General features: G+C 46.3%; 1 protein-coding gene and 1 long non-coding RNA gene across 9 annotated transcripts in view; both read right to left on the bottom strand.

Moving 5' to 3' along the window:
• The window catches only part of KLC4 (kinesin light chain 4), a 60608-nt gene that overhangs the window by 18593 nt on the left and 17484 nt on the right, over nt 1-24531 (bottom strand). For 4 of the 8 annotated variants that reach the window (XM_081904039.1, XM_081904036.1, XM_081904042.1 and 1 more), the window contains exons 2-13: nt 17812-18085; nt 15714-15944; nt 15310-15388; nt 14356-14581; nt 13400-13487; nt 12877-12978; nt 12297-12470; nt 12095-12194; nt 11457-11509; nt 4908-4975; nt 3906-4014; nt 1388-1546 (exon numbers count right to left, since the gene is read on the bottom strand). In XM_081904039.1, the coding sequence (XP_081760165.1) occupies nt 1388-1546; nt 3906-4014; nt 4908-4975; nt 11457-11509; nt 12095-12194; nt 12297-12470; nt 12877-12978; nt 13400-13487; nt 14356-14581; nt 15310-15388; nt 15714-15944; nt 17812-18066 (1644 nt within the window). In that variant the 5' untranslated portion in view covers nt 18067-18085. Of the gene's footprint in view, nt 1-1387; nt 1547-3905; nt 4015-4907; nt 4976-11456; nt 11510-12094; nt 12195-12296; nt 12471-12876; nt 12979-13399; nt 13488-14355; nt 14582-15309; nt 15389-15713; nt 15945-17811; nt 18086-19350; nt 19496-24531 lie in introns of those variants that run through there. The other 4 variants (XM_081904040.1, XM_081904043.1, XM_081904037.1 and 1 more) reach the window with 3 other exon arrangements.
• On the bottom strand, nt 9862-11450 carry LOC309366127. Its single transcript, XR_014166532.1, has 2 exons — nt 11217-11450; nt 9862-11163 (listed from the first exon to the last, which is right to left on the bottom strand). It is a non-coding gene; the product is annotated as an uncharacterized lncRNA (long non-coding RNA).

Here is a 24531-nt window from a genome sequence, read left to right as displayed (position 1 = left end):
CCCAAAGGAACAAACATGCTTAAAGGCTGCATCGAGGCAAGCTACGCATCCTCACACACCTTCCCCAACTCAGAGTGGGTACGAAACACACTTCTCCCCAAGCCAAGGAGAGACAACAGGTCTAAGAACCAGTCTTCCAGGGGGGGAACCCAAAACCGAAACCAGGCAGAGTCAAGATGCTTTTCGTCAAGGCTCATATTCTTCCACCAAAACTCACTTGTTACATGGACATAGTAATGTTGCCACTAGATGAAATCTCTTAGGATCCTGCTACTCGCCAGAGACGATGTCCCACCAGTCCACCCAGCCCCAAGCACTCTGTTAGGAAACAGGCTGAGTATAGGAAGAAGCTAAATCCTCTTGTTGATAAAAGACCAATCCAGGGGTCAACAAAGGAGGAGGAGGAGGAGGGCAGAGAAGGAGGTTACCTGCTCTAACTCATACAGTGGTACCTCAGGTTACATACGCTTCAGGTTACACACTCCGCTAACCCAGAAATAGTACTTCAGGTTAAGAACTTTGCTTCAGAATAAGAACAGAAATCGGGCTCCGGCAGCGCGGCGGCAGCAGGAGGCCCCGTTAGCTAAAGTGGTGCTTCAGGTTAAGAACAGTTTCAGGTTAAGTACGGACCTCCGGAACGAATTAAGTACTTAACCAGAGGTACCACTGTACTCGCCTATAGAAAATGCAGTTGTGGTGTGTTTGTGGCCTCTTGAAACTTTGAGGTAGATATGCCTTTGAGTCTTCACACATTCATTCCAGTGCCTCTTGGCATGTCCTTCAGATACTGAACACACACACACACACACACACACACACACACACACACACAAAACACACACGTATACACACATACAAACCCTACCCCATAAACATCCATTTTCCTGGATGGCGGCAGCCCTAGGACCCTAACCGAAACAAAGCCCTTTACGCTCTTCGCTCCGAGAGCGAAGTTATCTCCTGGGAAGCGAAACAACCTTCTTTCCCTCCCCGTCCCTTGTCCCTGCAACAGATATGGGGAGAGCAGCACCGTAGGATGTTAGTAGAGGAGATCAAAGCACCTACGATCAGTGGCTTCTGCTCTTACTTCCGCCCACCCCCCCCACCTAAAAAAACTGGGGGACGGGAGATACTAAGTTCCGAGTTGAGTGGTGAGATGGGAAGAGCTCCCTTCCTGAGTCTGGCTACCCGGCAATTAAGAGGAGCGGGCAGGGAGCATGCAAGAGGATGGATGGAGGTGGGCATGCCACGACAGGCCATCAGCTCCCCGAGATGGCAGGGGCAGCAATTGGCAGACAAAAAAGAAAGAACAGCTCTGGGTAGAGTTTGCTGCCCTCTGCCTCTCTCGGCCGGGCTAGGCAGGTCTTGATAGTGGACTTGTACTTACCCCGTTCCATTCCACGCCCATACTCACTTCCTCGCTACCATCTGTGGCGCTCTCATACTTGACGCTGCCCCCCAGGCTGTCTCGGCTCCTCCGCCTCTCGGAGCCGTCGCCCTCTTTCAGTATCTCTACCACCTTGGTCTGGTTAATGGGGTCAATGCCCTGCAAGGGGACAAGCACAAAACAAAGAGACAAGGGGGGTTGGGGTGGGCAAGGGAAGCGCAGAGCCCCTCAAACGTTTCCTAGAGATGTACAACACTTCCTTGCTTCCTGGCCATTAACACGCCAAAAGGTCATGTGTGTTTATTTTTTTCTGGTGGCGATTTTGGGTGGAGACAGGAAGCTGTTCAGGAAGGGGATTGGAAAGACTATAGAGTTGCCCTTTCGCTTCCTGGGTCCCACCATTGTACGCATGCCAAGTTCTGCACCAAGACACTGGCCATATTTGCAGAATCAGATCTTAGCTTCCTAAGCCAAAATATGCCCCTTTATTCCCACTTCGCTCCTCCCTTCGCGTGAGTGAGCAACCCAACTTTTCAGCTAACATCTGAACTAGGAAACGATGGTTAATGGCTTCAACACAAGTTGGGGTATTAATTTAACTTTAACTTTGAGCTATCTACTTAGTGCTATGCTGAATACAACCCCATCTCCCACCTTCCTGGCTTGCTCGTTGGCTTGTGTGAAGGGAGGAGAAGAGGAGGAACAGAGGAGGAGCAAAACTGGCTTCATGTGCTTTCTGTATATCTTGACTTTCTAGGAACATACAAAAACAGTCCTCCTGGATCAGACCAAATCTCACGAGATCGCCTACATGGTGCTTGCAGGCACCCATGTGCCGCACAAGGTTTCTCGGGTGCCCTCAAGGTCTGGTCCCCAGTTCTTCCACTCATTGAAATCCTACTGCAGCTAATAGAATATGTACCCACAACTGTTGCTCTGGTTTGCAAATATGCCTGGGAGTGCAAAATGTTAGGTGACCCTGAAGTCCAATCCTATCTCCTATCGTGACCAAACAGATATCCCTGGAAAACCTACAAGCAGGAAAAGAGGTAAACAGCTTTCTTCTACTGTTTCCCCCAGGAAGCTAAGCTGAGATTTGGTTTTGTTAACATAGCTGTTGCACGGCTTGTATGGATTGCATACACATTTTTTATATATGCATATATTTGCCCAACACACATCTTTCCCCCCAACTTCTGTTATTCAGGGGTGGGGCATGGAGCAATGGGACAGTAACAAAACCCTTTTCCTCCATCACTACATAAGCTTCACCAGACATTGCCCACACTTCCATAGCCATAACGCAAGCATAGGCAAACTTTGGCCCTCTAGATGTTTGGGACTACAATTCCCATCACCCCTAGCTAACAGGACCAATGGTCAGGGATAATGGGAATTGTTGTCCCAAACATCTGGAGGGCCGGAGTTTGCCTATGCCTGCCATAACGGCTAAAAATAAATAAATGCCTTAAAAATAAATAAATGAAGCCAAATGTTCTCCAGATGCTGAATTCCACAGTCATCTAAAAGATCCAGTTGTGAAACACACTGAGCTTAGCTCAGCTCCTGGCAATAAAGGACTAGGGCATCAAGATGAGGCCATCAAGAACATCCAAAGTAAACCGGGGTAAAAATAAACATACATACAAGGAGCGTTCCTGAAACTCTTCCATTTCATGCCTTCCAGCAACTATATGGCCTGGGCACAATTCTATATAAATTCATTGCAGTCCAACCAGCTGAAGAGAGCTACAATAATGATCTAAAGTTCATTTTCTGATTAAGCATAACTTCTCCAAAGGAGTCATCAAGCACTTGACAGGCAATCAATACATTTATGCAATCAAATCTTGGACTGAGATAATCAATGAGCTGTGTGCACCCGCAAACAGCTGTTCTACTCCTTTGTCAAGTCAGGATGCCACAGTTAGCTTCCCATTATGTCCAAACTGGGAACTATGGCTAATGGCTTCCCAACAAGCCAACGTTGTAAAGCCATGAACCGTAGCTTCATGTTCTGGCTTGGTTTTGGAAGCCATTAACCATAGTTTCCTGTACAGACATAAAGGGAAATTATGGATAATTACAATTACCCGATTTGCTTTCCTGTAAGGAAGCAAAGCAGCTGCTTACAATTGCATGAAGTTCATTCATACTGCGGCTTAATAAGACAAGATTTTATTGCCTGAACCCAGAGAACGTCAAGTAAATTATTTCGGCCAGATTCTATAGCCTGCTGCGATTTCTTTTGCTGATGAAGTGGAAGGATCCTGAAAAAAAAACATATCGAGCTGCAACTTTCTAGCAAAAGCCACACTGACAAACAACTGGCCACACCATCTCAATCAACACCAGCAGGGAACTTTATAAGGGCATTTAAAATATTTGATGACAGCCAGTGGTCTAGGCTCCACCGTATAAGCCTTAAATTGCCTGGCAAATCTAAAAATCAGATGAAACACTCAACTTTTGGTTCCCTTTACACAAGAAGTTGTTCGTGGGGTGGTGTTGGCCTTACCTGTCTGCGGGATCGCACTGCACACTCTTCCAGCGTTTCCGCAGCCTCCAGCTTGCCCTGACGCCTGTACAGTGCGCCCAGGTTCCGTAGAGTGGTGTTCACTGTGGGGCTAAGGAGAAAGGGAAACACTGAAGCCAGCAGTCCCTGCTTACCATGGCAATACTTTGAACACTGAGCCGCCCTTGTCTACACACCTCCCACTTCCCATGACACTGAGATTGCTTAGCTGAACGGTTACTACCCAGCAATTACGCAGAAAACTGCTGCACAAGGAAAGAGGCCCCTTGCTATTAGGCCCTAAATGGGCATATTCATATTAGTAACAGAGGTTGAAAGCTAAAAATAAATAAAATGGGTGGGATCCGAAACTACAGGAGGCTTTTGGATCCAGTGGATACTTCTGCTAAAGAAAAAGAAGTGACTTTTGCTGATTTGTCCTTCCTGCTGTATCCCCCACCCCAATGAGACTTTCCATCCTGTTCTGAAGGGTCCCCCAAACTCTCTGGAGCCAATTTTCAAGGAAGGAGGTGCTCTGAAGGTGGGGTGGGGGTGGGAAGAACTGGAAAATAATAACCTCCCATTAGCCACCCACTGGATCAAAAGCTGTTACAGGAGCACTTGGGCAACAATTCAATTCAACCCTTTGAGTCACAAAAGGGAGGGGGTTTTTCACTGGTGGTACCAGTGTTGTGGAAAACTCTTCCCGATAAAATATGAAGCCCCATCAGTATTGGCATACCACCGGCTCCTCTCTAAACAAGGGACCTCCGGTTTCAATTGCTGCTTTATTGTTTTAATGGACCTGTACATTTTCATTGGGGATTAATACATATTTAACATTTCAATGAAATTGTTCTATTGTGCTCTTCAGTTATGTGTGTTTATTTATCTATGATTAAGCTTAATACTTTTAAATCACTTAGAAGCCACCTTGGCAAGTAAGTGGCATATTAACTAATAGCTGAAATAACAAGTAATAAAGAACTCCTGAAAGCAACTTACCTGCTGACCTTGCATGCCTTATACCAGCCACCATACTCTGCATATGCAATGTTTTCTCTGTGCTTGCTCTGGAAAGAGGAATTGGGGAATGAGGAGGAGAGAAAAAAAAGAAGACCTTGTTAGAATAGTCAAAGCATCAGCGCACAAAAGGCCATGGCTGGTTTGTTTGCCTCTGCTTGTGTGCCTAGCAGGGATAAAAAGATATAAGCTTGTTTGGTCCCAGTTACCTTGCCACAGTCATGAAATTAAAAGACGCCTGCTTCTTGGGAGAAAAGCAACGACAAACCTAGACAGCATCTTAAAAAGCAGAGACATCACCTTGCCAACAAAGGTCCGTATAATTAAAGCTATGGTTTTCCCAGAAGTGATGTATGAAAGTGAGAGCTGGACCATAAAGAAGGCTGGCCGCCGAAGAATTGATGCTTTTGAATTATGGTGCTGGAGGAGACTCTTGAGAGTCCCATGGACTGCAAGAAGATCAAACGTATCCATTCTGAAGGAAATCAGCCCTGAGCGCTCACTGGAAGGACAGATCCTGAAGCTGAGGCTCCAATACTTTGGCCACCTCATGAGAAGAGAAGACTCCCTGGAGAAGACCCTGATGTTGGGAAAGATGGAGGGCACAAGGAGAAGGGGACGACAGAGGATGAGATGGTTGGACAGTGTTCTCAAAGCTACCAGCATGAGTTTGACTAAACTGTGGGAGGCAGAGGAAGACAGAAGTGCCTGGCGTGCTCTGGTCCATGGGGTCACGAAGAGTCGGACACGACTAAACGACTAAACAACAACCACCTTGCCACTATGTGGGCTCTAATATTGGTATGCTTTGAGACTATATACATATAACCACGACCATTTAGAACAGGTGTGAAGAACCTTTGGCCTGCCTGGACTACAACTCTCATCGGCCCCAGCAACACTGCCCAGTGGCCAGGGATGATGGGAATTGTAGTTCAGCAACATTTTGAAGGGCCAAAGGTTCCGCACTTCCAGATTTAGAATGACACCACTGTCCCCTAAAAACCGGAGAATGAGATAACAGATTCTGGGAAGACTCAAGTATGTAATTAAGGCAACTCTGCAAAGATACCAAAGGCAGCTTTGACCATTAAAAAAATAAAAATTAGTGAGCTTGCTGGTCTATTACAGGCTTAAGCTAAGTAGCACAGGTCTTGCTACATTTTTTTTAAAAAGGGGAGATGGCTGCCCCAGCTTATGCATAGAAAAACGTATTGTTAAGCAAATATCTGTTTCAGCCAAAAGAGATGAAATGGTGACGCAGTGCCTGGGACTTTGGAGTTCACAGGTCTGCAAACAAGGACACAAGCCTAAGTACATAAAGATGCAGTCACAGTAAAAGGCAGTGTAAGAGGAGATCTTGTAAGAGCTTAATAAAAGTTAATTCCTTTAACAAGCGACTAAAATCCTTATTAAGCAGAAGAAATTCTCTTCAAATACCTGAAGAGGGCAAAGACTTGTTATCTGCTGCCCCAGAAGGCAGGGCCAGCCAGATCCGATGGGCTGAAAGTTACAGGAGGGGGAGATTCGGATTCAACATTAAGACGCTTCTTGAAGGTAGGTACAGTTCCAATTATGTGTGTGTGTGCCCTCTCCCTTTCAGATGGATATTCCAGTTTCTGAATTTCCTGAACGGAGCAAGGGATTCGGCTAGGCAAGGCCTGATCTACTGTCTCCAACTCTAACAGTTCCTCAAAGCGCTACTTGAATGTGTGGCCAGAAACTGAAAGCCACTTTGTCTGGTCCGCTCCCTCTCCCAGGAACAAAATTCCTGTCTTCTAACAACTTCCCACCGGAACTGTGCCCAACCGTTTTATTTATTTTTTAACCATTTTTCTGGGGGAGTCAGCCAAGGAACAGTAGGCCGATTCAGGCATTAGGTTCCCTAGGCTTAGAAAAACTTCCTGTTGTTTTTAAAAAAGAAGAAATTATTTTTAAATCACTTTGGAGGAGGAGTTGCTCCGTCAGAAAATTCCCTGGCAGGCCTGCTATCTGGGGGATTCCTAGACGGTCATGCCTCAGGCTGATGCCGACAAGGGTTTAAGCGCTGAATTTGTGGGGGGGAACTAGGTTAATGCATGCCAGGGCTCCATTCCAGCAAGGCTGGGTGATCCTGTTTCGAGCACTGTGTTACCAGGCCAAAGCGAGAGGACTTGGTAGTCCTTAGTAGGGCTATTCAAAATGTGGGCTCTTCATTACGGAGACAAACAGGATGCCCAGAACAGGGTTTTAATTGTGCTGCATTTCACCCAAGTCTAAAAATCGCAATTAGGTTGCTATGTGCAGCTGCATTACTGCCGTTGCGAAGGGTGAGGACTCTGCGTCTGACCTTCTTAAGAAGGTATTCAATTCAGACCTTTTGGCCCTCCAATGACATTCTGAAGATGGCAGTCTGGGGTAGCAGGAGACCATCAATGGCTATTAACCTCTAAACACAGGCTCCCACAGGTTTTCCATATAAACTGTACTGGATCTCTCAGGCACCTCTGATCTACTTCAATCGCAGTAGCTCCGATGGACACCAGTGCCCCACATAGCTGCATCATTCTGTACAAAGACCTGGCAGACTTGGCAGCCAAGAACGGTCCATTAGGGCATTTTGTAGGTTAGGATCGCAAGAGGCATTGTTACAGGATGTGGGGTCAGGGGTCGGAGTCAGCAGTTTGGCTGAAAACGTCTGCCCAGCAAGAAGAGTTCCAAACCTATAAGCTTACTCACGCGAAGCTGAGAGTCACCCCCATCCATTTAGCGGGGCTTACGGTACAGCCTAAAAGTCTTCATTTGCACTGAAAACCTTTGAGATGGCACAGAGAAATCTCTTTGTAAAAAGCACCATCTTTCTGCCCCATAGAATTCTGTTCCCTTTTGGAACAGAAAGCTTTTTTTGTTTTTGTTTTAAAGGGCAATATGAATTTAGTTGTTCCTACCCAGGGGCTGCCCCACAAATGGGAAACCTGTGACCCTCCAGTGTTGTTGGACTACAATGCCCATCATCCATGGCGCCTTAGATTGATGAGAGCAGGCGTTCCATAACATCTTGATGGCCACAGTTTCCCAGCCCTACCTTAGTCTGTTCCTTAGGGGCGTTCCCTTAGTAGTACAATGAAGATGGCCTATCTATTCCCACCTCCCAGGGTCAGCATGTACAGCATGCATTGCAAAAAGGTGCCCCAAGTCCATCCACAGGAAGGTGGCCATGGCTGCCATTCTATGCACATTCACTCGGGAGCAAATCCCACTGTGTTCGAGGAAGCCTGCTTTGAGAAAACATTTAGGAGGCTGATCTGTATGGATGAAGCTATGTTACGTGGATAAAAATATGACAAAAGGAAAGTGGGGAAAAAAGGAATGCTCTAGCAAGATGGGTTTAATGCTTTTTAATAGCATGGCAAAGAAACCGAGAATGCCAGTAGAAGATGACATCATGGAGAATGGAAACCAAATACATTACTGAAGAGGAGCTGCTTAGTCCAACAACAACATATGATCTCACTCCTCTGCATTGGTTGCAAAAATCCTCTGTTTTGCCATTCTGGAAAGCTCCAGTTCACTTCTGCATTCAAATAAAAGCTTATTTAGCTTAGCTGCTAAGATAAAAGTTCTTAGCTGGGAAGTCCCCAGGTCACTGACTGTCCCCAAGTCAGCCACTGACTTACTCTTGACTTATTCAATCTGCTTCTCTTCCCACCCACCCACCCCCCGCCTGCTTTGGGGATACTGTGTTGACCTACCCAAAAAGGTTGGTGATTACTGTGATGGCATGTATAACTTTGAACATATATGGGCTGGGAGACACTTCTGAAATACTCAGTATTATTCAGAAAGTTTTCCCTAGAAAGATGAATGCTGGTAGCTGTTTAGATATACAGATGTTTTAAAGAGCTGTAGCTCTGTGGCTGGAGATCTGCTTTGCATGCAAAAGGTCTCAAGTTCAATCCCCAACATCTCTAAGTAAGGCTGCAAGTGTCCCCTGTATGCAACCCTGGAGGACCAAGGGTCTGATTCTGTATAAGGCAGCTTCCTATGTTCCCACAAACTACAGAACCTTTAGACATCTCCCTTTTCTGTCCGTTTCAGCAGAGACTGACCCACTTGGTGTCTTCCAATTCTCACTCTTTTTAAGAGTCAATGAGTTTGCTACTTACAGACCTCTAATTTTAATGCCGAGTACTGCAATGTGCGGAGAGGTGTGCTTGCAAACACGCAGGGCCACATGGCGGACATGTACCAGGAAGTCTCTATCAGTCACAGTTCACATGGGTGTCCACAATCAGCTTTATTGTATTTACACTTTTCATTCCTACTTGGGGACAGACCCCAGCTCAGTGACAAGAGCATATCCTTTGCCTGCAGAATTCAATGCTGGAACCTCTAGTAAAAAGGATCAAGTAGCAGGTGATGGGAAAGACCTCAGGGATGGAGCACTTCATTCACCTGCAGAAGGCCCAGGTTTCAATTGCTGACATCTCCAGGTCGGGCTTGGAAGATTCCCTGTCTGAAACCCTGGAGAGACAATACAGAACTAGATGCACCCAATGTCTGACCCAGAATAAGGCAGCATTCTATGATCCTATGAGATGATGGAGAGCCATTGCCCATCACACTAGAAAACAGATGAACCAATAGGAAGCTCCCTAGTCACAATAATGCTTCAAGTGTGAACTGGGCCTTAGTGACTAGCTTAACTAGATGTTTGCTGCATTAAGGAACTGGGAAGGGAAATGGTCTGAGCCTTATTGCTCCAACTTTTTCCAGATGCTTCCCGCTCAATGTGCTGGAGTGAAACTCTGCTAGAGGAGGCCAAAGTAGTGCAAGGGCAGTCCACTGAAGGAAGACCATGCAGGAAAGAGTCAGGTGGGATTGGAGAACCACGGCTCCAGGTTTGGGAACAAAACCTGCCCCACTCATTTGCATCCTGTCTGGAACCGAAGAATGCATGAAATATTTAAATCATGTTCACAAGTACTCGACAGGGAGGGGTTGCATCACAGTGTTTTTTCAAGCATGTGATGAGAAACAGAGAAGGTTGGTGGAATCAAAATTACATAGAATTAAAAGGATCAGCAGACAGATCGCACACAGCGCAATGAAGAGGACCTAAAAAATCAGTACCCTTAGCTTCTTGATAAAGATCCTGGTTGACAGAAGAGGGAGTTTTGCCTCAAGAACTATGTAGGAAGTCTCTCATTTAACCAAGTGGTGACCAGCTAACTCATCTAAGCCCATGATGCAGGTGAAATCCAATTAAAAGACGCCCAGCTGGTTTTTCCCCAGGGGAAAATTAGTTTCAAGTGGGTCTTGATTCCAGTCACGTCCTGACATGAGATCATATCATAGCAGGGCCAGATTTTGTTAGCCAACAGTATTCAAGGCAGCACATAAACACACAGGTCTCTGACTTGACTCTGAGATCATCCAGCAAGAGCAGCAAAGATTCTTCAGCGAAGAAAGGCTGGCTCAGAACCTGAGAAACAGGCACCCATCTCACTCATTCTAAACCATCTATTCCACAGGAGGGCATTCGGCAAGCCTGGTAGCGATAAGAGTGCCAATACCCTACTTATTTTTTTGTTGTGACATGGCCCATGTTCAAGGGAAACAGCCTGAGACATTAAAGCAGGCATCAGCCATCAGGTCAGGTTTGTAAAAATGGGAGAGAAATTGAGAAAAAGAAAACCAGGTGGGTTCTGCTCAACTGAATTCCAGCATGGAAAGTGTGCTGGAGCTTTTATATTCCTGCTTGTGAAGTTCTGTGCTGTGTTCAGCACCTTAGCCCAGAATGTTTCAGAAGCATGTGAAGTCTTTGCAATTTATGTAGTTTCCAAAGGAGCCATGAGCCATTGCTCACTACACCATGGGCTGGAACACGTCTCCTAAGTATCTTGGGCTTGCTGTAGCTCTAATAGGCAGGGCTTTCCCCACATATCCTGGTTTCTAAGACTGGGGAATCTAAACCAGAAGGTGATGGTGCAGAAGACTATAGTGTCTTCCTATTACCCTTTTCTTAAGCCTTGGGGCTGAAGGAGCTACTTTTTCCTGATCAGTCAGCTGAGCTTTCCAAATGACCAGATTCTGAGGCTTGAGATTTATTTTTCTAAAAACATTCTGGTTCTGCAGTCTGTGGCCCAGAAACCTGCTGAAATCCCTTCATCTTCCACTCTCCAGTTCGTCCTAAGGAGTGCACTATAACAAAGAGAAAACATGCAAGGCACAGGAAAAACAGGGCAATCAATTTCAACTCCTGCCCCAGAAAGCTGTTATGTAGTCTGAGTAGCAGTCCCTCGTTCCTACTGCCCCCCATGACACATTAACACACTACCACCCAACAAAACACAGCTGCACTAAGGTATTCAGCCCTCCTCTGCAGCCACCAGTCAGCAGGTTTGGCACCATCAGAGATCCACTCTAAGGCAAAGAGTGTATGTTGCCATTTCTGGAGCTCTTCCCAATGCAGGACAGGTGAACAAGAAAAACTCAGGTGTGCGCTGTGTGCCTGCTCTCACCCACCAGAATAAATGTTCTCGCACTCACCTTGCTCATCTCCTCTCTTTCTTCCGCATGCATCCATATTGGCTTGTGCTCGTCTGCAGGATAAAATACAAAACGGGTTAAAACAAAGCAAAAGAAAACACCCTGTTGGTATTTCAAAAGGAATGCTACTCTTTCCTATGGTACAGTCGAGAAAGGAAGTAGCTTAAACTTTTGGATCCGTTTGCTTATTTTCTTTGGAGGAAAGAAATAAATAGGTAATGCAAAGCATACTGTTGGAGAAGGACCTAGGCTCCAGCCTGCACCAGTGGTGTTTGGGGGGCGGGCAGAAGGACGGCTGCCCCAGGCACAAACTTGTTAGGGGTGCAAAATTTCAACACCTGGTGCTGCCTCAATACAGCTGTGCACTTCCGACGCTGGGCTCCTTTGAAAATGGTTTCTACCTATAAACCAGGAAGTAACCTCTTCCAGACAACAGAATGACTCTTTTCTTATCTCCATGGCTATGATTTCCTGGGTGATGCGGACGCCGGTTGGCAGTTGAATGCGCATGCGCACTCCTTCCCTCCCACTGTGTGGTCCTGGGCACGGGCAACCCACGATACACCACTGGCCTGCATGCCCCCACCAAGCTGCTCCTATAAATCTCGGTTGGCCTCCTTGCTTTTTGCTGTCCGTACCATCCACAGAGCCAAATTCCTTCACATGGGCCCGGGTGAGGATCTCCTTGTAGAGGACCTCTGCTTCCTTATATTTGCCTTGTTTCAGGTAACAGGAGGCCTGGGACAAAGTACAGGAATGACAATCTTAAAAATGCAGCACAGGCAGCCACCGATCGTCATACGCGATACCCACCCCCTTTTCACCACCCAGTGGACTCACCAAATTGTTCTTTGTTTTGGCCACATTTGGGTCGTCAGGCCCCAGGCGCGACTCGTAGATCTCCAGCGCCCGGCAGTAGTAATATTCTACCTCTTCATACTTTCCCTGATTCTGGCATAGCAAAGCCAAGTTATTTAACTGTTTGGCCACATCCGGATGATCTTTGCCTAGAACCTGAAAAGGAGGCAAACAAACAGATCCTTTTACTTTGGGGGTGGGAGTGGCCCATGGAAAGTCATTTGGAGCGTCAGCTCTGGCAGAAATAGCTCCTTCTGCATCGTATTTGACACCTGCCTCTCCCTAGGCATTGCTCTGAATCCACATGGATCCACACTTTGCATGCAGAAGGAGCCAGTTTCAATCCTTGGCATCTCCAGGTAGGGAAGGGAAAGATGCCTGCATGAAACCCTGGAGAGCTGCTGCCGGTCAGTGCAGACAATACTAAACTAGACAGACCATTCTAGACTGACTTGGGAAACTTCCTATCTAATGCTCCCCTTTCCCGAGTAGTATTGAAGAGGGTTGCAAAAGGGTTGTCTTGACACCTTGGCCCTTTCTTCTCCGGGGGGAGGGAATTTACCTTTTCCCGGATTTCCAGTGCTCGCTTGCATAATGGTTCTGCCTCCTTGTATTTCCCCCTTTTGCCGTAGAGAACAGCCAAGTTATTCAGGGTTGCTGCAACCTGTAGAGAAACGTAAGCAGACCTAACATTAGAGCCATGGAAGAACGAAAGAAAGAAAGAAAGAAAGAAAGAAAGAAAGAAAGAAAGAAAGAAAGAAAGACCTATCAAGCAAGATTCCTTTAAGCACCACTATCTTGCAAGCATCCATGGCAAAGATGGTCCAAGATTTTTACAGCAGAATGGCCTATTTCAGGGACTAACTCGCTCACCTTACCTGTCTGGACTCCTTGTTCAGCTTTTGCAGCAAAAAGAACCTCCCTTTTGAGTCATCTAGCCCTGACTTGGCACCAAACCCTTCCAAAGGGTCAGCTGACCATGTAACGTGACACTCCTGCAAGTCCCCTTGGCCACATGACTGGCTTACAGCTCCCCACTGCTCAGAACCTCCTTCTCATCAAAGTCCAGGGAAACAGCTACTTACTGCAGGGTGGTCCTTGCCAAGCGTCTTCTCCCTGATGGACAGTGCATCGTTCAGAAGGTGAGCTGCCTCCTTGTATTTGTTCTGATCCCTGCAGCACAAAGTGAGGCACATATTGAGCAATGCTGGAGGGACAGAGATTGTATCACACAAGACCCAGGGAGGTCCTTCCTCCTTCGCCACACAACTTTCCACAGTTAAGTTCAAAGCACTGAGTTTCCCTGTCCTGGACAACTGTTCCGTAGTCACACAAGTGGAAAACCCAAGAAAGCCCTGTTCCTTCCAAAGTGAGTGAGTGTCTGCCGGAGTTGATAAGGTTCATTACTGAGTTATTTGAAGTTCAACAGATCACTCTCCTTCCCAGGCTGAGAGAAATAAGGTGAAAACAGGATATTTATTGGGACAGTGTGATTTTTGCAGCTGCTGTTAAAGTTGCAAAACAATGAAGCACGGGACGGTGCAATGGAGAACTTCTGAAATAACAATGGGATACTAGCTCTGTCCAAGGCATGATGGAGAACAGCAACACCCGGGAAAAGATAGACATAACATTTTACAAGGACAGGAAGAAACATCACAGACAGAATAAATGCCACACACAAGAAGAACAAGGACATAGTTTGAATGCTTCACCTGCAAGTTTATAAATCATTTAATGTGTCGATACAAATGGAAGTCGTTAAAATGGCAGTTGTTGTATAAGGGATTGTTATTTTGACTGGTGTGTAATTGAAATTAGTAAGATTTTGGAATGCAGAAATAAAGTAAACCATCAATTCTAGCATGTGGAGGCCCGCCTAAATTATATAATTTGGCATCTGAATGACTGGTATTAATAACTGTATTATAATTTGGCATTGTTATAATGAGGCTATTATTGGATTGTTGTAATTGAAAACTAATAAAAATTATTATTATTAAAAAAAAGGGAGTGTCTGCCATTCCCCTCCTCCTCTCACCTGTATACTAAGGCCAAGATGTTGAGCATAGTGGCCACATCAGGGTGGTCATGGCCCGAAGTCTTCTCCAAGTCCTCCAGCGCCTGCTTGCAGAGGGGAACAGCCACTTCGTAGCGTCCCTGGGAAGCGTACTGGATCACAAGGTTGTGGAGTGTGCGCAGGCGTGCTGGGATCTCGTAACCGCCTTGCTGGGCGGCTGCCGCTGCACTGCTGTGCGGATGAGGCACTGCAAACATAAGAGCGCATTAATCGAGGATAGAGGAGGCAGCTCGCCATGCCATGGGGGCTATGGCCCATTCCTACTGGCTAGCACTCCCTCTCAAATGAGACACAACAGCCGCTGGAAGATAGGTCCAAAAAGGTAGCTTTATGACTCTTCCTTCCATCCGACCTCTGCACACAGTTACCCCAGTTGCCGCTTTGATCTGCAGAACCAGCACTTTGACAAGTGCCACATGATGTTTGTTCTTGCACTTGCAAGGAATTATACACCCAGGAACTCCCCGCCCATTGATATTAGACAGGCGCCTTTGCCATACTGTCTGCAAAAAACCTCTTCGCTTAGGCAGCAGTTCTCATCCTGTGGGTCCCCAGATGTTGTTGGACTACAACTCCCATCATCCCTGAGCTCTGGCCTTGCTAGCTAGGGGTGATGGGAGTTGTAGTTCAACAACATCTGGGGACCCACAGGTTGAGAAAGGCTGGCTTAGGGCAAGCATACCTAGACACATATAATTTTGACATGTGTTTTAACAAAAAATTATGCGTATTTTTTTTTAAAAAAACACTGCTGACTTTACTTGCATTTTGAAATCTTGTTTTTAAACACCTGATCTTAATGTAAATTTTATATCGTATTATGCAACCACTGCTTAATGGTTTTGATGAGGAAGTGGTATGCAAATCCTGCTGGTTAAATAAATGAATAATAAAATAAGGAAGAATGCAACATACACCCTTGGCCCTGGTCCTCTTCCTCATTTGGAAACAAGTCATCCAAGGAATCTTTCGTGGAATCGCCTTCTTTCTCCTCCTGAGACATTGATGGGTGGGGCGGAAGAGACAAAGAAAAAGGGGGAAAGGAAAGCATGAGTGCTTAATATTTCACTTAAGTAGTTAAGCTTAAGCTTAACCAAGCAAGCCCATTCAAAGGTTCTCTTCCCCAGCAAGGGAAGACCAACCTAGTTACTGTAGCTGGGGTGAGCCATGTCTTCCTCATCCACCCAGACAAACTCAAATTGCTAGATGCTCTATCAGGACCTCTTGGAAAGACCATCGCTACTAGACTTTCAAGCAGAAAGAGCTCCATGTCGAGGCACAGGCGTCTTCCCCCACCCCAAAAAGTTCTGGGCGCTCACCGATGGGGACACATCCTCATCGTATTTCTTCAGCTGGTTCATGAACTCCAGGTGCTTCTTCTCCTCCTCCAGCTGCGCCACCGTCTGCTCGCTGCGCTGCAGCTTCTGCTGGGTGTTTGCCAACTCGTCCCGCAGCCACTGGTTCTCCTGGCACAGCCGGCGCACCTGGGCCCGCAGCTTCTGCTTCTCAGATTCCACTGCGTTCAGGTGGTTTGACAAAGCCATCATCACCTGGCCCAAAAGCAAGAAGAGACGCTCGCTGTTGCCTAACGCGGAGGTGGGAAAACCTCTGCGCTTCCTTCAGGGTAACCTTTGGGTGGTGGGGGCAGGGGGCACATTAACAGTGGTAGGCGGAGCCAGAGGCAAAAGTGGGTGGAGCAATGAACGTAAATGTTACCTTTGTACAGCATGCTAGTTTCTAAACACACCCACCCACCAACACATATCCCCCTCTTTGGAGGGAAGAGAGTCATTATCAGAGCTCAGGGACATATTCTAGCCAGGCAAAAACATATGGCCATGAACAGTTCAGAGGACCAGCTAAAGAGGCCTGAGGGGGCGCATGTAGGCCCCTCACAGGCCTGAGTCTCCACACCCCTGGCCTATTGCAAGAATAGTGCCCCCTTGGGAGGTCCCTCTTCAGTGGCAGTTTCCATGTTGCTCTATCCAAAAACCTCCTGGCTGGCCTGACTTAAGGTTCCCTGTCTCAGTAAAAAGAAAAAAAAACTACTACAGGAGATTCCAAGGCCTGCAGGAAGTATAAGTCAGAGGATCACCTAGCCCAAGTCCTTGCCTCAGACTAAAATATGCAACGCTTGGGTTCAACAAGTTGGGATGATCATCTGTCATGGAAGCTTTGAGGTTCTTGCATACAGGGATTGGACTAGTTCTATGATTTGATGAAGTTGTGGTCTTGGGGGTGTGTGAATATGGCCCCTTAAGGAGTGCCATAAGGGCCCCACAGCTGCCTCCAAAAGTCACCTATGGGCTGCCAAGGAGAAGCAAGGCTGCGGTTAATGAGTAAGAGGAAAGGGAGTGGGGGAGACACAAAGTTGGAACCATATTCAAGACATCCATGCCAGGCAGGCCACTCCAGCTGCTTGCCCAGCTGTATTCTGGAGTCTTCCAAGACAACACAAAGGGTTGTGGGACAGGGGAGGACTTGAAGACCAGCAAAATGTGGAGGGCCTGACCACCTCTTCGGGTCCCTTATTTGTCAAGGAGGGCAGTGCTGCTGGACAGAGGGCCCAGGACAGAGGAACAACAATTCCTAATCTCCATTCCCCATCATTCATGCAGATTAGCTGAGTACCAGATTTGTATCTCTAAGGGCTGTGCTAAAACTGTTACAATTTTGCATCTATAGAAGCTGATCCTTTGACTTTCATATGCTGGTGCACATACATGTTTTAATGAATAATAAAAATCTGAATAAATGTGTACTTGGTTTATTTTGCAAAAGTTACCACTTTTGCTAAATCATGGGATGGAGAAAGGATTGACTTTAAGGCACCTGAGCAAGGAACAGAAATCCAGCCAAACACACACACACACACACACACCTGCCCTGCAAAGTCAAGACTTCAGCAACTTCACACAAAGTTTCAAGCCTATCCTGACAACCAGAAGGCTAGAAACTTGCATTTTTTAAAAAAGAAATGCTACAAAAGCTTATAGATGTTGAATTCTATGCCCAAAGCAGCAATTATCCTGTATAAGAGTGGCAGAGTCCTGCCTAGACCCAAACATGTTTCACAGAGCCAGCTAAGGCAATATACAGTACTTGACAACCTTTTTAAAGAATGATTTCCCATACAGTCGTACCTTGGAAGTTGAACGGAATCTGTTCTGGAAGTCTGTTCGACTTCCAAAACATTTGGAAACCAAAGTGCAGCTTCCGATTGGCTGCAGGAAGCTTCCAAAAGCTTCGGCTTCCAAAAATAGTTCCCAAACCAGAACAGTCACTTCCAGGTTTGCGACATTCGGGAACCAAAACATTCGAGAACTAAACTGTTCAAAAACCAAGGTACGACTGTATTTCCCTTACTTTGACGGACCCATATGCCGCTCCAAGACACCCCAATGGGCTGCCCCTTACCTGAGCCTCTCCGAGTCCCAGCTCAATCATCTCCACTGACTTGCGCAGCAGGTTGGCCTTTTCATGCACTAGGTTGGCTTCCTCGTCCTTCTTCAGACACTTGATGGTCTCTAGCAGGCTGTGCAAGATCGAGTTGTGCTCATTCTTCAGGGCTTCCAGCCCCTGCATCACTAGTTTGGTGTTGGAGATGATCTCCTCTTGACTGAGCTTGTCCATCTTCTCCTCTCTGGGATATACCATCGTGGACATAGTCATGCGCAGCTACGATCCCCACCTACGGAAGGAAAGGGCAAGGTTGCTCACTTGGACAGGTCAGGTCCTGAAACGTTGAAAGCAACAGCTGCACACAGCTGATCCCATAGAGAGAGAGGTCTTATTCCCACTTAGCCTTATCACCTGGAGAGAAAGACGGAGAGGGAGAGACAGAGAAGGAAATTCCCACAACACCTCGCGGCTCTGTGTCCTTGCATAAAGAAGAACACGGCATGTCATTGGTAGGCACAACTTGGGTAAGGTTGATGGCGACGTCAAAGCTGCTACCACCCCCACACCCTTGGGAATAAAGAAAGCTGATTTAGCTGCCATTTAAGAGCACGGGAGGAAGAGCAGAGAGCACACCTCCAGCCCCAGAGGTCACATAAATCCAGCACGGAACGGGATGAAACAGGGACACATAGATTACAGTATGGCCACCGAAAGGCAATGAGAAATTAAGTTGCTATTTCTTTCTCCTCACAACAGAAAGCCTCAACGGCTCAAGAAATACAAGTGTATCTTCCAGAGAACCAGGAGGACAAAATGTTTTGACGGTCTGGTTCCGGACTCAACTCCATAGAAGAAAAAGACGGGGATTCGCACTCTTAAAACTGAGGAGGGTTCTGGTGTAAGTGGGGGAAAGGAAGAGAAGGTGCTGTATAATTGCTCAGCTCCTCCAAGCACGTTGACAAGTCAAGCCTTCCTAATTTCCGACCTGAGACTCTGGGAAGAGGCTCTGTCTCCCACCCACAACCCCTCATTTGCATTTCCATGGCACTGTACAAATGCTAGCCATTGCTGAACTTCAAGGATTAGGGTTTGTGGGGCTTGGCAAACAGGCGAGAAGAAAGAAGGAGCCGCCAATGCGTTCTTGAAACCTGCAGAGGGGCTGAAACGAATGAGCCATAAACACACAGCTTTGACAGTGAGAAAGCTGGCAGCCTTCACTAACGCGTACATACACATTTGCCATGCCGGCAGTGCAAAGCTAAGCAAAAGTTTGCCTAGGAAAACAAGGGAGGGAGAGAGAGATGCAGATTATACAGAGGCAACATTCCTCTCCAGCCCTACAGACACTTTCCCTGTTTTGTTGTGGTTGAAAGAAGACGCCAAGATCCGGTTCCTGCTCCTTTGCCCAGCAGTTACCTGGACTCAAATCCTCTCTCAAAAAGATGTGCAGCAGCAATCCGATCTGTTCCACCCACTCAGCCAGCCAGCCAGCCGGCCGGCCGGCAGGTCTCCTTACTCCATGCACCCAGAGACTTCCACAGGAAGGGGGCTTACCTCATCAGAGCAGCTGTTGCCGGTGGCAGTGCTTGCTGCAGAGACAAGAGACGGAAACCTGGGCTTGTGTGACCCTCCTTGGCAGGAGGCCAGGCTCTTACGCTACCCAGACAAGGCGGAGTAAGGGGTGGAGAGGAGAGAGGGAGGAGGCTATCAGCAGATCTGCCTTTGTTCTCAGTCTGGTCCCACCTCTCTCTCTGTGGGTGTGGGTGTTCTCTCCCCGGGATCTTTGCTAGGCAACTGTCCCGCCTCCCTGTGTTTGCCCAGAAAGTCCCACTAAAAGAAACCACCCAGCGCCAGGGCAATGGGTGCCTCTCTCCCAGCACAGCTGCCCTTCATCCCTGCTCCCCAGGTGGGAAAAGGACTGACCCTCAAACCTAGGTCTCCTCGCAGCCATACAGATCAGGAGCAGGAAGAACAAAGAAGGAAGGGAAGGGGGGAAAGGAAGGAGTGGCAAGAGCCCTAGTTTGCTTTTCCAAGTCAGAAAGGGGGGCTGAGAGCAAGGGAGGGATGCTCAGGCTGCTACAGAGGGGAGAAAAGCAGGGTTATGTTCCACCAGCAGGGTGGCCAGGGTGTGTGGTTTTTGCTGGAAGGGCAAAGAAGAGAAAATCTTTTTGTGCTATGGTGGAGAGCCTAAGCACCGGGCATATTTTTGTAAACCACTTTGAGGTTTCGGTGTCGTTTTTTATTTATTTAAATGATCAATGGCTTATACATTTTCTAAAATAAAATAAATAAAAGGAGAAGAATGCAGTTTTCACACCTTAATTGTAACGGGTGGGTGGGGATGTTGTTGGCATTTTGGTGCTATTTAAGCGCTAAGTTGTGTGGAGCATATCATAAACAGCTAAAAACAACAACTTTAAAAAGTAAAGAGTACAGTATCCCTAAGGTCTGCCCCCAATAAGAAGCACCCCCCCTTTCCAAATTCAGAGCTACAGCACCTGCACAAGCAACACTGACAGCAAAACCTACATATAGTAAGTAAAATAGAAGCATCACCACCCAACCCCCCCCACTCATCTTTCCCTCCCCTCCACCTCTTTCCCCCTTTTCTTCTCAATGTCTCAACAAATGAAACTGACTTGTAAAAATGTTACATGGAAATATATATACAGTGGTAGCTCGCAAGACGAATGCCTCGTAAGACGAAAAACTCGCAAGACGAAAGAGTTTTTCGTTTTTTGAGTTGCTTCGCAAGACAAATTTCCCTATTTGTCTTGCAAGTTTGTTTCCTTTTTCTTAAAATCGTTAATACCCAGGGAATCCGTGCTTCGCAAGACGAAAAATTCGCAAGACGAAAAAACTCGCAGAACGAATTAATTTCGTCTTGCGAGGTACCACTGTGTATATCTCTCTCTCTCTCTCTCTATATATATATATATATACACACACACACGAGAAAGACTTTCACATACTTTTGTAAATCAAGAAAATATTTAATAAAAAAAAGAGCTACAGCACCTTCAGCTCCACACATTTAAGCTTAATATAGTCCCCTTAAAAAAAAAAAGATTTATAATTTCAAGTAATAAAGCATACCCATTGAAGGAAAAGAGAGCTTAGTACTTGTACTGAAAAGAAAGAAAAACAACAGCTGAGGGTTGTAGTTTTAGACGTTCCAAGAAAGGCAATCAAATGAAAGTGTCTTTCCATAAGGTTCCATGATTAGATAGAGGATGAAAACTATGTGTGATTGCAGTGGCGTAGCGTGGGTTGTCAGCACCTGGGGCAAGGCAAGTAATTTGTGCCCCCTAACCCGTGGATTTGTACCCCCTAACCCGTGGATTTGCGCCCCCTAACCCTAACCCCCAGATGTTGCGCCCGGTGCGCCCGGCCCCCCCCGCACCCCCCACGCTGCGCCACTGTGTGATTGTCTTAACAAAGTCAATAAAGGGCTACTAAGTTGTACAAAAAGTGTGAGTCTCTCCCGCCCTCCCAACTCTGATTATTATTCCTTTTGTGAAATGGTTAATATGTTCATAAGCAAGATGTCCCATACTTGGGAAACCCAGGCTTCAAAAATATTTGCATTTAAAGTTTTCCCATTTTTTGCAAACACTAATCTAGCATAGTCCCTTATTTTTAGGATACTTGAAAGCTATTGGAGTGGCGAAAGCTTTCTAAACACAGTTCACAATCCTGTCAGTACAAAGCATTTTTGTTCAGCACAATCTAGTCACAAGGATGTTTAAAGACCCAAACTCTGCAGCTTAACTGAGTTGTGCTTTATTACATAAAAGGTAAAGGTAAAGGGACCCCTGACCATTAGGTCCAGTCGTGACCGACTCTGGGGTTGCGGCGCTCATCTCGCTTTATTGGCCGAGGGAGCCGGTGTACAGCTTCCGGGTCATGTGGCCAGCATGACTAAGCCGCTTCTGGTGAACCGGAGCAGCGCACAGAAATGCCGTTTACCTTCCCGCTGGAGCAGTACCTATTTATCTACTTGCACTTTGACGTGCTTTTGAACTGCTAGGTTGGCAGGAGCAGGGACCGAGCAATGGGAGCTCACCCTGACGCAGGGATTCGAACTGCCAACCTTCTGATCGGCAAGCCCTAGGCTCCGTGGTTTAACCCACAGCGCCACCCAGTGCTTTATTACATAGATCATAGATCATAGAAATTATAGTATTATAGAGTCCAACCCCCTGCAATGCTGAAATATTTTGCGCAACATAGGGCTCAAACCCACAACTCTGAAATTAAGAGTCCTGTGCTCTACTGAGCTATCTCACATCTGCAAACGTCTAGAACTTTTCCACATGTCCAAGACAAAGAGAGGGGCTCCCCAGCACATTTAACTATGAAGATATCCAGGCAAAAGTGCATGTGTGTGTACTTTAAACTTGTACTTCAACTGTCTCCATAAACAGAGCCAAAAGGGATCACAAAATAATTCACAAAACTAACAGGTAAAATAAAAATGTGTAACCAAAGAGAATAAAAAAATACAACTAGAGTAAATTGAAATACCAATGGGTAATCACACAGAATGCCTGTCTATGTTAAAAGACATCTAACTTTCCTTCGAAAAAACTGGAAGGCCTGGCCTGGGCAGGCTATCTTAGGGAGGATGTTCCAGAATTGGTTACATACGCTTCAGGTTACAGACTCTACTAACCCAGAAATGCTACCTTGAGTTAAGAACTTTGCTTCAGGATGAGAACAAAAATCGTACAACGGCGGTGCAGCAGCAGCAGGAGTCCCCATTCGCAGTCTCTGCCTGGACACTGAGGTCCAGCGCCGAGGGCCTTCTGGCGGTTCCCTCATTGTGAGAAGCCAGGTTACAGGGAACCAGGCAGAGGGCCTTCTTGGTAGTGGCACCCGCCCTGTGGAACGGCCTCCCACCAGATATCAAAGAGAAAAATAACTACCAAACTTTTAGAAGATATCTGAAGGCAGCCCTGTTTTGGGGAAGCTTTTAATGTTTGATGCATTACTGTATTTTAATATTTTGTTGAAAGCCGCCCAGAGTGGCTGGGGAAACCCAGCCAGATGGGCGGGGTATAAATATTATTATTATTATTATTATTATTATTATTATTATTATTATTATTATGTGGTGCTTCAGGTTAAGAACAGTTTCAGGTTAAGAACGGACCTCCGGAACGAATTAAGTACTTAACCCGAGGTACCACCGTATAAGATGCCCCTTATTTTGGGGGACATAAAATTGAGAAAATGCACTATGCACTATCTGTGTGTAAGACGACCCCTTATTTTAAACTTCAAAAATTTAGGAAAAAATATAGTCTTGTACACAGAAAAATACGGTATTTTTCTTGAGTCTGGGGTACAGCAGCAAGGTCATTCCCACAGCACTGAATAAGCGATAAGTGGCACAGGACTAAAATACAGACACTATATGCGGCTTTGTTATCCATGAAAACCTTTCAATGAAAATATTTTTTTAAAGTGGCACAGAACTACCTAAACACCCTTTAATTGGATCCCTGGATCCAATTAAACTCACTTTGGTTACCAATTTTGTATCAAAAACATTCACCCACAAGGAGAACAAACCAGGAAATTTGACGCTTCTATAACAACTTCTGCTTTCTTCTCATCTTGGTTGTTTGCCAAGGTTACAAAAATAAATACTTTGGGGGTGGGGAGTACCAGAATAGCAGGCAGATGGTCACTCTCCCCTATCCAAATGGGCTTGTCACAGCAATACTGTGGCCATTTAGTCATGCCTACTAAATCCTCACGCATCTCCGGTTTGAATAAGCTCATCAATACTTACTTCTAGCAAAGACAACAGATGAGTTCCTACAAAGCTCTGAGCCCTGAGGCTACCAATGCTGGGATTTGACTCATCATAGCTGTAAGGTGTGGGATGGAAAAGGTTTGCACAAAGCAGCTATAGCAGTTATTCTAAACTAGACGCTCCATAAAAACTCCTGGGTTCTCTGATCTCTGTGCTTCCAGATATAAATTGGCCGGAAAGGCAAGTCAAGGTAATTATGGGGGGAATGGTAAGTTGTACACTGGGAATCTAGTGACCTACTCAGAGTTCTTTAATGAATCTTTCTTTCTTTTACTATGTGGAAGGGAGAAGCATTTCACGTAGACAAGCTAAGAGGCAGAGGGTGTGTGTTCAAAGTTGGAGGGGGGGGGAAACCCACCATGATATCCCATGAACAAAACACTTCTAAGATCAGCATCACAGTCTTAAACGTACAACTGGCTCCAACTCATCTGCCTGGCTCACAGAATAGGGGGGCGGGAATTGCTGCAAGGGGGCAGCAAAGATATCTCAGGTCTCCCCCCTGAATTTTCCACTTTGGTGAAACCAACAACTGCTAAAACTCTGCCCTGTAAGACATTCAACTACAGTGGTACCTTGGGTTACAGACGCTTCAGGTTACAGACACTTCAAGTTACAGGCTCTGCTAACCCAGAAATAGTACCTCAGGTTAAGAACTTTGCTTCAGGATGAGAACAGAAATCGCATGGGGGCAGTGCAGCAGCAGTGGGAGGCCCCATTAGCTAAAGTGGTGCTTCACCAGGTTAAGAACAGTTTCAGGTTAAGAACAAACCTCTGGAACGAATTAAGTACTTAACCCGAGGTACCACTGTACTTTGTCTTAGAAGGCTGAAGCATTCATCTTGGGAGGCTGCCTGTTGCATCTCTGCATGATTTGCTGCTCTGGACTTTCCTCCTCCAAACCACTATCC

Source organism: Podarcis melisellensis (assembly GCF_964234715.1).
Source record: "Podarcis melisellensis genome assembly, chromosome: 3".
In the NCBI taxonomy this organism is placed as follows: domain Eukaryota; kingdom Metazoa; phylum Chordata; class Lepidosauria; order Squamata; family Lacertidae; genus Podarcis; species Podarcis melisellensis.
The sequence above is the reverse complement of the archived record's forward strand: the minus strand, read 5'-3'. Positions and strand labels throughout refer to the sequence as shown.